Source organism: Nannizzia gypsea, genomic scaffold (assembly GCF_000150975.2).
Source record: "Nannizzia gypsea CBS 118893 supercont1.3 genomic scaffold, whole genome shotgun sequence".
In the NCBI taxonomy this organism is placed as follows: Eukaryota; Fungi; Ascomycota; class Eurotiomycetes; order Onygenales; family Arthrodermataceae; genus Nannizzia; species Nannizzia gypsea.
In genome coordinates, this window is record NW_003345199.1 from 1,592,380 (window position 1) to 1,609,223 (window position 16,844).

The following is a 16,844-nucleotide window of genomic DNA, read 5'->3' on the forward strand; positions in this document are numbered from 1 at the left end:
TCGGAGACATGCGTGTCTCGAATAGAGCCGGGCAGCTTCCAAGCCGACGGCGACATTGGTCCTTCGCCGGGAAGTTCACGGCTGTATGCAAGCCAACGTCCCTTCTTTAATACAGATATATACTCCATGACTGCAACAGCGGCTACGGAAGTTGAATAGCCAGACACCAGAGGCAAACTTTTTCGCTCTTTGCGCCCTTTCAGACACCAATTTTTTTCACCCCTTAATTATATCACCCCTTAATTATATCACCTTTTAATTATCCACAATGCCAGCCCCCTCTGAGCCTATTGCTATCATCGGCAGTTCCTGTCGCTTTCCCGGCGGAGCTTCCTCGCCCTCTCGCCTTTGGGATGTCCTCTCCCGGCCTCAGAATCTTGTTGGTGAAATTCCACAGGACCGTTTCAACTGGAAAGGTTTCTATCGTGATGGCGGCAATTTCCACGGCACCACGAAAACCAAGAAAGCCTACTTCCTTTCCGAGGGCATCCAAGACTTCGACCCACAGTTTTTCAATATCCAGCCAGGTGAGGCCGAGTCCATGGACCCTCAGCAACGCCTTCTGCTTGAGGGTGTGTACGAGAGTTTGGAGAAGGCAGGCAAAACGATCGAAGAACTTCAAGGATCGCAGACTGCCGTGTACGTCGGTATGATGGGCTGCGATTACGCCGATGTTGTTCAAAAAGATCTTGAGTGCATGCCCACATACGTCGGAACAGGTATAGCCCGTAATATGCACTCTAACCGTGTTTCCTATTTCTTCGACTGGAACGGCCCGTCAATGACAATTGACACGGCCTGCTCCTCCAGTATGATGGCGATCTACCTGGGTGCTCAAGCACTTAGGAATGGAGACTGTACTACCGCTATCGCATCAGGTGTGAGTCTTATCCTGGGGCCTGGTAAGTTTTCTTCACTCAAGTTCTTATGAAATATAACTCTGATTGTGTCGATAGAAAATTTCGTGGTTCTAAGCAATCTCAGCATGGTGTCTGCAGATGGCCATAGTAAGATGTGGGACGCCAGCGCCAATGGATATGCCAGAGGTGAAGGTGTTGGAGTTGTGGTGCTCAAAACCTTGAGCGACGCACTACGCGACGGCGATCCAATTGAGTGCCTTATTCGTGAAGTGTGCGTCAACCAGGACGGCCGTTCCAAGGGTCTCACCATGCCCAGCGAGAAGGCTCAGGCAGACTTGATTCGCCAAACATATGCTCGTGCTGGCCTCGATCTCAACATTGCCTCAGATCGACCACAGTTTTTCGAGGCTCACGGCACCGGAACTCCCGCTGGTGACCCTAAGGAAGCTGAAGCCATTCAATCAGCTTTCTATGGGCCAGACAGCAAGGCCGAGGACAGTGAGATGCTGTACGTTGGGTCCATCAAAACAGTCATTGGCCATACCGAAGGCACAGCGGGTATCGCAGGTATCCTCAAGGCATCTCTTGCCCTGCAGAATGGGTATATCCCCCCAAACTTGCTCTTTAAGACCTTGAGTCCGACGGTTGCGCCTTTCACCAAGCACCTCAAACTCCCACTGTCGTTGACTGCCTGGCCAACGGTTCCGGGTGGCGGTCCCCGACGCGCGAGTGTCAACAGTTTCGGTAAGCCTTGCATGTTCCAAGAAGGTCCAGTTGAAATAGATGAAAGGCCGATTTCTAACTCTCTTCCTCAGGTTTTGGTGGCTCCAACGGCCATGCGATTCTTGAGAGCTACAACCAGCCCGAGCAGAGGTTGACGTTGGTGAAGAACCCCGTGATCTTCACGCCTTTTGCTTTCTCAGCAACCACTGAACGCTCATTGGCTGCCGTCCTGACGACGTACCGCGACTACTTGAAAGCCGAGAAAGACGTCGACCTCCGCAACCTCGCTTTTTCCTTGCAGCACCATCGTTCAGCCCTTCCATTCCGTACCGTCATCCTCGCCAACGGTGTGGACCAGCTCATCACGCGAATTGGAGAGAAGCTGAAGCAGTATGAAGATCAGAACAACTCCGGCCTCGCGACACGAGCGTTAGCCAACAAGGGCACTGGACGCATCCTGGGTGTGTTTACTGGCCAGGGAGCACAATGGCCTTGCATGGCACGCAATCTCCTCCGGACGTCCGCCCATGTCCGCCAGATCATCAAGGAGCTCGAGGCATCCCTAGATACCCTTCCAGTTGAGGACCGTCCAACATGGTCACTGGCTCAAGAGCTGCTCGCCGATGCACAGGACTCACGCACCGATGAAGCCGAACTTGCGCAGCCCCTGTGCACGGCTATTCAGATTGTTCTGGTTGACTTGTTGCAAAAGGCGGGTGTTTACTTCTCCGCTGTGGTCGGCCATTCCTCTGGTGAGATCGCAGCAGCATATGCATCCGGCTTTCTATCGGCCACTGACGCTATCCGGGTTGCATATTACCGAGGTCTTCTCAGTAAGTTGGCTGTCGGATCTAACCAGGAGAACGGTGCCATGTTGGCGGTTGGAACTTCGTACGAAGATGCTCTTGAGTTCTGCGAGCTCCCCGATCTTGAAGGTCGCATCTGTGTTGCGGCTAGCAATTCCCCGTCCAGTGTGACCCTATCTGGAGACGTCGAAGCCATTGAACAGGCAAAGGCCGCTTTTGATGAGGAGAAGAAATTCGCCCGCCAACTCCGAGTCAACAAGGCTTATCACTCCCATCACATGCGTCCTGTGGCCGGGCCCTACTTGGAAAGACTTCAGAAGTGTGCCGTCCTCGCCATAAAAGCCCCATCAGGAGACAAGCGCCCTGCTTGGTACTCCAGTGTGACTCCAAGTGCGGTTCCTATGGAGTCGACCCAACACATTGCCGGACAATACTGGGTTGATAATCTTGTCAACCCTGTAATGTTCAGCCAAGCTGTGGGCAATGCTGTGGTGGCTTCAGGTCCCTTTGACTTGGCACTTGAGGTCGGTGCTCACCCATCTCTCCAAGGTCCAGCCACGCAAAGTATTCAGGAAGTTTTCTCCGCGGGACTTCCATACTCCGGAACCCTGAATCGCAAGATGGACGACGTTGAGGCGCTTTCCAACGCTATCGGTCATGTCTGGACGCACTTGGGACTCGCCGCTCTCCCAGGCCTCAAGACTTACGAGCAAACACTCTCAGGACTGCCTAGCCCCACATACATCAAGGAACTTCCTACATACCCCTGGAACCACGACCGCCCTTACTGGTATGACTCTCGACTCTCTAAGGCCCACCGTGACCGCAGCACTCAGATTCACGAGCTTTTGGGAACAAGACTCCAAGGAGAATGCACCAATAATGAAGTCAAGTGGAGAAACTACCTTCGCCCTGCTGAGATACCATGGCTTAATCACCATCAGCTTCAGGGTCAATCAGTCCTTCCAGCAGCTGCATATATTGCCATGGCATGGGAAGCATCCATCATTGTTTTTGATGAGCGTGAGATTCAGTTGATCGAGGTCAAAGACATTGACATTGGCCGCGGAATTGCCTTTGATGAATCAAACGTTGCTGGCGTGGAAGTGGTGTTTGCTTTATCAAATATCAGCAAACCATCTCTTACACCAGATGTTGTTTCGGCTGATTTCACTTGCCACTCGTGCCCAAATCGTGAAACAGGCTTGGTTCTTAATGGCAGTGGTCGAATTGTGGTTACCTATGGCAAGCCCGCCCCCGAAATGTTGCCTACCCGAGTCGCCGAAGCTCCAAACCTGATCGAAGTTAATGTGGAAGACTTCTACACCGTACTTAGCGATGTCGGATATGGCTACATGGAAACATTTAAAACAATCTCTCGCCTGCGGAGAAAGAAGAATTGTGCCCGTGGAACATTGATTCAGTCAGGTAGTCAGATGATTCTGCATCCATCTGTCCTGGATTCAGGGTTCCAGTCTCTCTTCGCAGCCCATACCTACCCCGGTGATGGTGGTCTGCCCTACTTGCTCGTCCCCAAATCTATCCGCTGTATTCGACTCAACCCCTATTTCTGCCAAAATCGTGGAGAACCTAGTATCGAACTACACTTTGACTCTGCTCTGAAAGAGGGTATAGAATTGAACGACACCGAGGCTACGGTCCAGATTTATACCGAGGATAGCGACTGCCCTGTCCTGCAGATTGAAGGCATGCAATCAATCCCATTCGCAACTGCAACTGCGGCGGATGACGCCAATATCTTCTCTCAGTCGGTTATGGGTGTTATGAAACTTGACGGTGTGGCCGCGGCAGCTGGGGAAAGGGTCTCGGAGCAGCACACCTCTATGGCGCATCTCTTCGAACGACTTTGTCTCGTCTATCTCAAACGACTGCAGCAGGATGTTACTCCCGCCGACCGAAAGAACGCTAAGGCCCACCATCAACATCTTTTAGCTTATGCTGATCACGTCATTCGTACGATTGCGAATAACCAGCATCCCTTTGCACGCGCAGAATGGCTGCAAGACACCCAAGATGGAATCACGGCAGCAATTGAGAAGTATGTATTCGCGTTATTTCCTTTTTTTCCCTAGTCTGATGGAGGACTGATCATTCTTTTTCATTACAGGGCGGAATTGGCAGGAGAGGTGGAAATCCGAATCGCCCATTCGGTCGGCCAAAACCTCCTCTCGGTTGTGCGAGGCGAAACCAATAGCTTGGAGCATCTCACCAAAGACAATATGCTCGAGGATTATTACCGCTACTCCAAGAACATGGAAGTTGCTAATCGGTGGTTAGGTCGTGTTGCCTTGCAACTTGTGCATCGTTTTCCCAGCCTGGACATTTTAGAAATTGGTAAGTGGCAATGTCCGACAGCTGGAAATGTCCAGATCTTCATATTTCTTTATTGACATATTTTAACTTAGGTGCGGGTACCGGAGGTGCTACTCAAGCAATCCTTAGAAGAATTGGCCACACCTTTTCTTCATATACCTACACAGATATCTCCCCTGGATTTTTCGGCCAGGCTCAGGAGAATTTCAGCGAATGGACATCCCAGATCACCTTTAAAACCCTGGATCTTGAAAAGGACCCTCTCTCTCAAGGATATACGGCAAATTCCTACGACGTCATCGTCGCTTCCATGGTTATCCACGCTACCGTCAACCTCGAGGAGAGTTTGCAGCGCGCCCGACAGCTCTTGCGACCTGGTGGATATCTCATCCTATTGGAAATCACCAACACTGCCGTCATGCAGTTTGGTATGATCATGGGTGGCCTTCCAGGTTGGTGGGCAGGCGTTAACGATGGCCGCGTCTACACCCCCTGTTTGGACACCGCAGGATGGGATTCTGCTCTCCGAAAGTCTGGATTCTCAGGTGTTGACACAGTAACTCCAGATCTGGATCCGGTTGCAGTTCCACTGTCCATTATTGTCTCACAGGCCACCGATGACCGTGTTAACTTCTTGCGAAGCCCTCTGTCGCATCCCAACCCACAGGAAGACTTGGGAGATCTAATCATCCTCGGTGGCGGAACCCCAGCCACCACGAAGCTAATGGACGGAATTGTGCGAACCTTGCGACCTCGATTCAACCAAATCACTATTCATGGGCGGCTTGAAACTCTGCAGAATGAGTCCGCCGAGTCAGCAAGCATTATCAACTTGTTAGACCTCGAGTCTGCCACGTTCAAGGACATCGACAGCAACACATTGGATGGCTTGAAACACCTTTTCCGAGTTACGAAGGCCCTTCTCTGGGTCACTTTCGGCTGCGACAACGGTACTGAGCCATACAATAATATGGCCATTGGTCTTGCCCGAACCGTGATGAGGGAGAAGACTGAATTAAATCTTCAATTTGTTGATGCAGATGCGTCTGGGAACGTGAACGCCCAACACGTGTCTGAAACGTTCCTACGTCTCTGTGCTGCCGGAGCCTGGAAGCAGTCAGGTGAATTAAAGGAGTTGGTTTGGACCGTCGAACCCGAAATATACCTGCAAAATGGTATTGAGGTCATCCCACGTATCAAACGTGACAATATCCGAAATGCCCGGTACAACTCTAACCAACGCCCGATCCATAACAACCTCGAGCTGGAGTCTACCTGCATCGGTGTTGATTCCCGCGGCAAGCTAGTTAAGCTTCGAGAAACCATGTCTGTGGAATCAGGATTCAACTCTGTCAAATCTGCTCACCTACGCGTACAAGTTTATACATCGATCCTCACAGCTATCCGTATCAGATCAGTTGGATACCTATATCTGTGCTATGGAACAGTCGCAGGCACAGATTATTCTGTTCTAGCAGTGTCAGAGACAAATACATCCATTATCGACGTTCCGGAGACGTGGATTGTGCCATGCAAAGCTCCCCAGGGCCGTGAATCCGAGTTTGTCCATGCCGCAATGGCGGCACTTGTTACAAAGAATATCCTCGCATTAACTCCTTCCAATGGAAAGGTCCTCATGTATGATCCTGACCAGCAGATCGGTAATTCCGTGGCCAAGCAAGCGCAAGACGAAGGAAAAGAGGTCGTATTTGTCACTCATGAATTAAAGGGCCTGGACCATTCAAGCATATACCTACATCTACACTCATATGCGGACACGATTGCTGCGCAGCTCCCATTAGGTGTGTCTGTATTTGTGAACCTCTCCGATGACTCAAGTCGAGTACCATTTGTTCACCGCCTCATCGGGTCATTGCCATCCACATGTGAAATTCTCGATCGCAAGTCCATATTCCAACCTCTTTCGGCTATCAACTCGGACTCCTCTGCCATTACTAAGACCTTGCTAGCCGCGGTGGTATCAAACGCAATTAGCTCATTGGAACTGGGAGAGGTGCCTCAGGGTTTCTCAGATTTACCGTTGAGTCGCGTTGCCGATCTGCCATCGGAAAACATGAGACCGCTTGTGGTAAAATGGTCTGCAGAGCGGGAGGTGTCGGTCCAGCTAGAACTTGCAGGCAACATCGCTACTTTCAAGAAAGACAGAACCTACCTGTTGGTGGGTTTGACAGGCGATACGGGCCAGTCTATTTGCGAGTGGATGATCCGACAGGGTGCACGACACATTGCTATCTCCAGTCGAAATCCGAAGGTCAGCCAGCAGTGGATTAACCTTCAGAAGCAAAAGGGTGCCAACGTCAAGATCTGTGCAATGTAAGTATCGATCTAATATCTTTATTTCACAAGATGCAAAGAAGCTAACTTTATTCGAAAAGGGATATTACGAATCGAAATAATGTTCGTGAAGTCTGCCAGCAGATTCAGACTACGATGCCCCCTATCGCAGGTGTTGCTAATGGTGCCATGGTTCTCCAAGACAGTACATTTTTCAATATGACTATCGACAAGCTTCGGGCGGTGATGGGGCCCAAAGTCAATGGCAGTGAGTATCTCGACGAGATTTTCTCTGAACCTACACTTGACTTCTTCATCATGTTTTCTTCATTGGGATACGTTATGGGCAGTGGAGGCCAAAGCAGCTATACGGCATCAAACGCTTTCATGGTCAGTCTAGCAGCCCGGAGGAGAAAGCGAGGATTGGCTGCCTCAGTAATCAATTTTGGTGCCATCATTGGCATTGGGTACATTACTCGTGCTGGACAGTGGCATCACACCGAGATGCTTGCTCAGGGCTGTATCCCAATCTCGGAGCATGCGGTCCAGCAACAATTCGCCGAAGCAGTCAGCAGCTCGTCTATCAACTCCAAAGATGACTATGGAATCATCTCCGGTATCCGTCAAGTTGATCCATTGACTGATACAAGGGTCGCTTGGCTCGCTGACCCCAGGCTTTCGCACTACGTTGTCAGCCGAGCTGACGCAAGTGAGTCGAAGGGCTTCAAGAAAGTGGTGCCTATCAAGGAACAGTTGATTCAAGCATCGTCGTTGGAAGATGCTCGCGGAATTATTGAAGGTGAGTTAACAAGGTAAGAGTTGCACTTGTAAAATCCTTGACTGACAAATTGTGCAGAATGTTTCGCAGCCAAACTTTCAGTATTGCTGCAGCTCCAGCCTGAGGAGATGGACAAACAACTGCCGCTCATTGAGCTCGGTGTCGATTCACTAGTTGCCGTGGAGATCCGAACCTGGTTCCGAAAGGCCATTGACGTCAACCTTCCTGTGCTCAAAGTCCTGGGTGGAGCATCACTACTAAGCCTGACCGACGCCGCATTGGAGAAGTTGAGCCCTGCTCTTATTCCGAGCATCTCGACCTCCCTGAATGCGCCAGGCGACACATCGGATAGCGAAAAGGAAAGCCCTTCATCGACCGTGGCCAGCATAGTCATGGACACCCCGAATACTACAGTATCACCTCCGACTGGGAGGACCGAGACGGAATTCACCATGCCAAATGAGAAATTCACACGCACCATTGTCCGTACGGAGCCCATGTCACATGCACAATCTCGTTTCTGGTTTGCACAGCAGCACTTGGAGGATAAGTCGTCCTTCAACGTCAGTTTTGTCTATCGTTTGCGTGGGGAGGTCGATGCGGAGAAGTTGGAGCAGGGTCTTCGCAGCGTCATACAGCTCCACGAAGGCCTAAGGACATGTTTCTTTGACGAATCTGAGGACGGTACTCTACTGAAACAGGGCATCATGGCTCAGTCACCAATTCATGTTAAACACCGATTGATCACGGCTGCCAGCGAAGTTGAAGAGGAATTTGCCAGGCTAACCAAACAGGTCTATGACCTTGAGAATGGGAAGATTATGGAGCTGATCGTCTTGACCGAGAATCCACAATTGCACCACTTGCTTGTCGGTTATCACCATATCGCGATGGATGGTGTAGGCTGCTTTGGGCTATTGACTGAGATCTCTCTAGCAGGAGGAAGCCCTGAAAAGCTCCAGCCCCCAGAGCATCAGTACAGCTACTACTCCAATCAAATGCGCGAACAGTATGCCAAGGGAGGTATGCGCGAAGATATTTCGTACTGGCGCAAGGAGTTCAGCACATTCCCGACAACATTCCCGCTACTCCCCTTTTCAGAAGTGAAATTCCGTCAACCGCTCACCAAGTACGACTTCAACGAGACAACATTTAGGCTCCCATCTACTATGGTTGCCCGAATCAAGAAGAAGTGCCGCCCTTATCAGGCGACAAGCTTTCACTTCTATCTCGCAGTTTTGAAAGCAATGTTGATTCGGTTCGTGGACATTGAAGATCTCTGCATCGGAATTGCAGATGCTAGTCGACCAGAAGCGGATATGTTGCGCTCAATGGGTGTCTTCATCAACTCGCTACCCCTTCGATTCAAAGCCAGTGGATCCCAGACATTTGGAGACGCTGTCAAGGAGGCTCGAGTGAAGGCTTATGCTGCGCTGGGCCATTCCCAGGTCCCCTTCGATGTGATCCTAGATGAACTCAAGGTTCCTCGTTCTGCTGACTACGCCCCACTGTTCCAGGTCTTCGTTGACTTCCGAGTTGGTCACCCAGAAACCTTCCAGATGGGAGCCACGGAAGGACAGCGGACATTGGTCAACTACGGAAAGACCGCCTACGATATCATGCTGGATATTTCTGAAAACCCAGCCACGGGTTGCGTGGTCCAACTCAGCACCCAGAAAGGCCTCTATTCCCAAAGCCACACCGAACTGCTCGGCACCGTCTTTGTCAACCTCCTGGAAAACTTCACCACCAACACCGCCCAATACCTCAAAGAACCACCGCTCTTCACAAGCAGCCAGGTTGATGCAGCGATATCTCTCGGAGCAGGTAAGTTTTGTCAATCCCCAAGCACTCATATAGCTCAAACACTCTGATAACTGTGCACCCTTAGGCCCAAGCATGAAATCGGCATGGCCGGAGACGATCCCCCAACGCATTGAAGCCGTCCTCAGAGCAAATCCGGACCAAGTTGCCCTGAAAGACGCCGGAGATACCCCCTTCTCCTACCGTGAAATGGCCGGTCGTGCGTCTGACATTGCAGGAGCACTGCAAGCGACTGGTGTGAAGTCTGGATCTCATGTCGCTTTTCTACAAGAGCCGACTGTTGACTGGATCTGCTCAATGCTTGCGGTATTCAACCTTGGTGCAGTCTACGTTCCCCTGGACTGCCGAGAACCCGCCGGCCGCTTGAAGGCGATTCTTGAAGATTGCAAGCCTGATGCTCTCATTTTTCACCCCCCAACATCCAACCAAGCAAGGGCTGTTCTTCCCAAGGCTACAGCTGCAATCGACATTTCAAATATCAAGTCCCACAAGAAAACTGTCGCCAGCTTGGCCCACCCTGAATCGCCAGCCATCATCCTCTATACAAGCGGCTCCACTGGAACACCTAAGGGTGTCGTCCTCAGCCATAGCAACCTTCGCAACCAGATCGAGGCTCTCACCTACACATTGAAACCCAAGGAGGAAGCAGTATTGCAGCAGACCGCCATCACATTCGATCTGTCGATCATCCAGGCTCTACTCGCTCTCTGCAACGGAGGTTCCGTCTACGTTGTTCCCCAGTCCGTTCGAGGTGATGCTATCAAGATTTCCAAGATCATGGCAAACCACAGAATCACCTTTTCGCTGGCAACACCACTTGAATACTCCTCGTGGTTGCAGTTCGGCCACAAATATCTCGAAAAATGCACCAAGTGGAAGTATGCAGGCTCCGCCGGAGACGTTCTTCCCCCCAAGTTGGTGCGTGAATTCAATGGCCTCCAGGGAGTCAACGCACAGTTGATCAACCTCTACGGCCCTGCTGAGACAGCTGTTGCAACCATGACTGGTCCCCTGACCGAGGACTCCGTTCCCAATGTGCCCGTCGGCAAGACGATACCCAATTGTTCCATCTACATTGTCGATGAAGATCTCAAGCCAGTGCCCGTCGGCATCTCCGGCGAAATCTGCATCGGTGGTAGTAGCGTCGGCCTGGGCTATCTGAACAACGCCGAGCTCACAAAAGCCAGATTCGTCCCCAACCCTTTTGCCTCACAAGAGTACCGCGCAAATGGCTGGGTTACAATGCACCGCACCGGCGATCGTGGCCGATTCGATGCTGATGGATCTCTCAGATTTGAACAGCGCATTGGAAATACCCTGATCAAGCTCCGTGGATTCCGCATCGAGGTGGAGGAGATTGAGAATGTGATCTTGAAGGAGGCTGGTGGCGACCTGGAGGAAGTGGTGGTTTCAGTCCGCGGAGACGGTGAGAATCGATTCCTCATGGCCCACGTCGTCTTCTCTCCAACCACGGCCGTGGCTCAACACGAGGCGAGCCAGAGAGCATGGATGAAACAGCTTCAAGCCAGCCTACCGCTCCCTGTCCATGCTCGTCCAGCAGTGATTCTTCCACTCGACAGCATTCCTATCAATCTGCACTCCAAGGTCGATCGAATCGCAGTTGCATCTCTTGAGCTTCCTGAGCTTCTAAACTTTGATGGACCCGCGTCATCCGAGCTCACTGACTCTCAGAAAAAGCTCAAGTCCATCTGGGACCAGGCCCTGCCTGAAATTCTTGTTGCTCGAGTGGCCACTAACCCAGACATGGACTTCTTCCAGTGTGGAGGAAACTCTCTCCTGCTCATCAGGTTGCAATCACTCATTCGAAAGGAACTCGGAGTTACCGTTCCACTGGCTGAATTCTACCAACACTCCACCCTATCCCGAATGGCTATGAGGGTTGAAAACGCCGTGAAAGCTGAGGTTATTAGCTGGGAGAGGGAAACCTCCATCTCTTCCATCGTCTCTGAGGCCAAGTCCAAGGCTGGCAGAGGATCTCTTCCCAGAACAACTGACAATCTAGTCATTCTCATGACCGGTGCCACCGGAAGCATTGGATCCAGGGTCCTCGCGGAACTGATCACCAGTCAGCAAGTCTCTCATGTCCACTGCATTACCCGACGCGACCCAACCCAGCAGAAGTATTTCGACTCCGACAAAGCCACCTATCACCAGGGCGACATTTCCAAGGAGTTCCTCGGACTGTCTGAGGAAGTCTACAACGGATTCGCGCAGAACTGCGACGTCATCCTCCATCTGGGCGCCAGCCGCTCATTCTGGGACTTCTACCAGGCTCTACGAGGAGCCAACGTGCTCCCAACCCGATCCCTCGTGAAGATGGCCGCTGTGCGCCAGATTCCCATCCACTTCATGTCTTCCGGCGGTGTCCTCTCAATGGACTCAACCCAGACTCCTCCAACCGACGGCTCCGATGGCTACGTTTCATCCAAATGGGCAAGTGAGAAAATTCTCCAACAGGCCGCCGAACAGCTCCAGGTCCCCGTCACCATCCACCGTACGATTCCCGCCACGTCAACCTCCGAGTCTCCAGAAGTCCACCAGCATGCCGTCAACGAACTCGCCATCCTCACTCGAAGCCTCAAAATCATGATCACATCCGATGGCGTCAAGCCGATCCGCGGAGAGATGCACCTGACGCATGGCGAGGCGCTTGTGCGCGAATTCCTAAAGCCCTTCCTCCCCTCAGCGGCCCGCAAATCGAACCTCCAGACCCAGGAGAGCAAGAACGGCAGGGTAACTTATCGTAATTATCCCAGTCAAGTGCGCATTGACACGGAGGAAATTGGAGAGTTGTTTGCCAGGCAAGCGGAAGCTCTCCAGGGGGATGCTGACGTCTCGTTGATGTCTGGATTGCAGTGGATGGGCGATGTTAAGGCGGCGGGATATCCGTATGTGATTGCTGCGCAGGTGTTGGAGCTTCCTGGGGCTGCTGAGCCGTTTGTTTCTCGGCGATAGAGAGGCGATAATGTGAGGGCTCAGTGTGTTTCCTTTGTCTTTCCCTTCATTATATATATATTGTAATTCTTTTATCATACAAATCTTTTTCTTTGTTACACTATTTTTACAAGTATATACAAACACTTTCGTTCTATATAATTATTCCCCCTTTTGATACAAATGTGTTTGGTTTATTGATTCTATATAGAGTATTAGGTAGAATAGTTATACCTTACAGATTCGCGTACTTACACGTACACATTCAATCGAATACACACTTACAAAGCCAATATCTCATCTCATCATGTTCACGGTTACTTGAGGCGGACTGTTGTGCCCAGGGGCGCACGTTTTGCTCACATGACTCTGGATTTTGGCCCCTCCCTATACCTCTCTATATATATCTCTCTTACCTCTCTATATATCTCTCTCTTACCTCTCTCTAGGCTTTCTACTCTCTCTAACTACTGAAATTAAAGGTAGTAGAAAAATAAAAGGAAGGTATTAATAATAACTAAGATATTAAGTAACTAGACCCTTTTCTGTGTTAGGAGTACCTATTTTAGGTTAAGCCACGATCTGGTGTTGTTATATACTATGTAGTTACTCCGTACAAGTATCCGGTCCAGGCCTCAATGGGTATCGATGGGCCCCGGTCGAACTCTGGGTACAGCACCACGTCGGAGTCAACAATCCCTGGGATGCCCAGCTCCATAATCTGGTGCATGCTAAGGGAGGAACCCTAACAAGGTCCCGTATTGGATGGAAAGGGGTTTGTGCCTTCCAGCAGCTCACTTGATCCTCCGTTGGACCCTCGAGGAGCCCTCAGCTAAGTACGGAGCATGGTAGAGCTCCTTTACAAACCGCCCCAAAGCGCCACCTTCCTACAGGCAACTGCTTGGTGAAGTTATTTGACTCATAATATGCCTTATATAGGCCTCATTTGCCGTCCTTCACCCCTCTTCTCCGCCGTGGCTGCTTCCTTAGCTCGCTCCATCCAGCCTGTAGGGGGTGCTAGCAACGACGAACCCCTAGCAAGCAGCAGTTCGCGAACCGTCGCACTATACTATAGTTACTCCATTTTGCACTGCTCCTTCTCCCCCACAGACCTGCATCCATGAGTGTAACACCTGCATGGGAGCCATGCACAACAGACACGCCGCCGTGGAGCAAGGCGTAATTTGCTGGGCCAGACAGGTGTAGCTCCGCTTTGGTACAGTACTAGGCCTGAAATCATAGGCCACCCCCCAGCTCGTGTAGTTAGTTAAGTGCCAATTAAGATTGAAAGGTGGAACAATCCTAACGCCCCTCCCGTAGGAGCAGTTATACACTATTTTAAGTACTCCAGTGTACTTACTCTGTGACCCGCTGGCAAATAAATAAGAAATCCGCCCAGCGGCCAAGCGGCGGGTAAAACTCCGCGCTCTACCTTTTACCCTGTTGCACGTTGCTGAGAGACTCAAATAACTGCCTAGGTAACCATTAACTTCGATCTTGGTTGATAACTAGCCTTTCCCCTGTTCTCGGCGTCATGGCGCTGGAACCTAAACCATTGTCATCACGAAAACGTCAAGCCTGCGATCGCTGCCATGGACAGAAGCTTCGATGTATGCGAGCACAACAATCGCCGGGTCCCTGTCAGCGATGTCTCCTGGCCAAGAAAGAATGCACTTTCAGCTACCGACTCCAGATGGGGCGGCCACGCGCTCCAGCACCGACAGCCAGCCCCTGGACAGAAACTGTATGGAATTTGGAAGACTTGGATAAATTAAACGCGGCAGATCAGGAAGAAGGCCATATACCAATGGAGGACACTTTCCTGGACATGTTTGGTAAAATATGCCCTATTCCTCCTGAGACCTCCAAGGATAGCGGGAGTGGAAGTGAGAATGACCCCCTGACGATGTCAAATCAAACACAGGAAGATGTTTTTAATGAATCTCGTGAGAACAAATCTGTCCACAGCTGAAAGCTGCATCCTTATAGACAAAACAAACTAATCAATCGTCTTGCAGCCATGTTGTGTGACCTCCCCTCCCTTCGGAACGGAGAGCCTGTGCAACAGTACACAGAATCTTTTAGCAACCTTGAAAGCGACTTACGGCTCTTATCGAACCCCATTCCATCGCAGAACGAGCACCTATGGCGCGATTGTGTACAGAAGGTCCTGATTCTACAGACGAAAATATCCTGTTGCTCAATGGTTTCTACCGCTATTAGAGACGATGGAAGCCAGCGACAAGCGAAAATCAACGAGCTTTCTGACTTTACTCAACAACTAATAGATATCGGGAGTTTGTATTGCGAATGGCACAATTACAACCACGTGAAGGGGATAGACATAATATCCACATACCGGCTGGATAAGATAATTGCACTCCTTGTCCTCACAACATACCTTCGCCTGCTGCATGTGTATGAGGGTCTTATGCCATCTTTGCTAAATTCACCGGGCTATTATGGCAGCCTAGGCAGCCACAGCGATATTACCAACGCCTTTTCTCTAAGCAGCTCCTCGGACGGGCTGGGCAATTCCGTATTATCACTTGAGTCCAATCCCACCGCCTATACAAGTTCACTACTCGGTTTACTAAATCGACTAAGCCACTCCACACAGAGATTCGTTGGACAGTGCTATCGGATAATTCAAGCTGATAAGAACGGAACCGCCAAAGGGATTTCAAATGGTATCGAGGAAATGCTGCAGACCGTGGTTACCCAGGAGCGGGATTTGAGAACAAGGCTGAACAGGGAGATATGAGCGCGATAGATTGACGACGGAGGAAACCTTTGTCTCGCCTTCTTGAGTAGTAATAGAGATATCTCTTTACCACCTATACCACCTATAGGACCCATTATAATTCCTGGCATTTATTAGTGATTATATAACCCTAGTAAATTGGGGGCTAGTGATATTTTTTCTAGAAACTTAGCTAATTTATTCATTTAATTTTAGAGAGATTTTAAGTAGTACTTTTAAAACTACTCTAATAAATTGGATAAATTAGCTAAAAATATTATAAAAGATAGAATATATAGATAATTAATAAGCTTACCTCACTACGCTAGCAGATGACTAATTAAGGCTTGGCGTTTTAAATCTTGGCACCCAATAGGCGTGATTTTTCAGCTTTGGGCCTTGGGTGGTTTTAAAAGAGATTCAATGGGCGTAGTTTCTTGGCGGTAAAACCGCCCATACGGAAGTCTGCTCACCAAGAGGCCAAATATCTCTGTTACATGGGGGTGCAGGCGTACGGCCACAGGTGTAACCGGGTTATCTGTAGCGGAGGTTATAACCAACCTTAACCGCCCCCTTCTATACCGAGTGAATTTAAACTCAACTCTTTAAACCCAACTACCTGGGCCTTTCCATCATTCGATATCTCAAATAAATAGTTACATGTGTTACTTTCACTTTTTGATATCAACCCGCAGCAACCCCTTGAAATAGCTAAAAAAAAATGCCCGCTATCCCTAAAGAAAGCGACTTTCCGTCATCTATATCTCTCACCATCACCCCACCAGACTCACCACGATCAACAAACATCCTCATCCTCCTCCATGGACTAGGCGATACACCCGCGCCTTTTACCAGCTTTGCATCAGCCCTCCACCTACCTGAGACAAGCTGTATAGTCGTCCGGGCCCCCGTCCCACTGCCGTTCGACCTTCCCGGCTTTCACTGGGGTGATGACATAGTTTTTGAAGCAGACTCGTTAGATCAAGACCCTGGCTTTACCAGGGCTACTCGCATGATAGTCACGGATATCATACGGTCAACATTAATAGACAAGCTCGGGTACAAGGCTCGCGAGATATTACTTTTCGGGTTCGCGCAGGGTGCGAGCGTTGTACTGAGTGCAGCATTGGAATTCCATCGGTCGGAGGCTGGCCGGGGAGAGCTTGGTGGTGTCGTTGCTGTTGGCGGAGTGTTGCCTCTTTCCGCTATCAAGGAGAGAGGAAGTAGGCAAAATAAATCACCTAGCCCTGTGTTGGTGTTGGGTGGTCATGGTGCGCAGAGCGCCGTATCGGATGTCGGCACTCGTCGAACGAAGGAAGAATTTGAATATGTGGATGTGGTCCGCTGGAGGAGCAAGAAGGAAGATACCATGCCCCGAAATAGGGACGAAATGATGCCTATCATGCAGTTCTTCGCGAGGCGGTTACGTAGCACTAGCGGAGTGCCAGAAGGAAGCGTGGAGCTTACTTAGATATGAGAAGGTAACGTCTATAAAAAACAAATCCGTGCAGTAAAAGGGGTATAAT

The 16,844-nt window shown here is 50.3% G+C and overlaps 4 protein-coding genes across 4 annotated transcripts; all 4 read left to right on the top strand.

The window, feature by feature from the left end:
* Nucleotides 1-268: 268 nt before the first annotated feature.
* On the top strand, nt 269-12,596 carry MGYG_04007 (lovastatin nonaketide synthase; the record flags this gene model as incomplete). The annotated part of the gene is made up of 8 exons (XM_003173787.1): nt 269-902; nt 957-1,604; nt 1,676-4,448; nt 4,518-4,744; nt 4,816-7,057; nt 7,120-7,817; nt 7,875-9,623; nt 9,688-12,596. The coding sequence occupies 8 exons, from the start codon at nt 269-271 to the stop codon at nt 12,594-12,596; spliced, it is 11,880 nt and encodes a 3,959-aa protein (XP_003173835.1).
* A 1,513-nt stretch (nt 12,597-14,109) lies between these two features.
* Nucleotides 14,110-14,547, top strand: MGYG_04008 (hypothetical protein; the record flags this gene model as incomplete). Its single annotated transcript, XM_003173788.1, has 1 exon — nt 14,110-14,547. The coding sequence occupies one exon, from the start codon at nt 14,110-14,112 to the stop codon at nt 14,545-14,547; it is 438 nt and encodes a 145-aa protein (XP_003173836.1).
* Nucleotides 14,548-14,595: 48 nt separating this feature from the next.
* Nucleotides 14,596-15,339, top strand: MGYG_04009 (hypothetical protein; the record flags this gene model as incomplete). The annotated part of the gene is made up of 1 exon (XM_003173789.1): nt 14,596-15,339. The coding sequence occupies one exon, from the start codon at nt 14,596-14,598 to the stop codon at nt 15,337-15,339; it is 744 nt and encodes a 247-aa protein (XP_003173837.1).
* A 700-nt stretch (nt 15,340-16,039) lies between these two features.
* On the top strand, nt 16,040-16,789 carry MGYG_04010 (phospholipase/Carboxylesterase superfamily protein; the record flags this gene model as incomplete). Its single annotated transcript, XM_003173790.1, has 1 exon — nt 16,040-16,789. One exon carries the CDS (start codon nt 16,040-16,042, stop codon nt 16,787-16,789), a length of 750 nt encoding a protein of 249 aa, XP_003173838.1.
* Nucleotides 16,790-16,844: the final 55 nt, after the last annotated feature.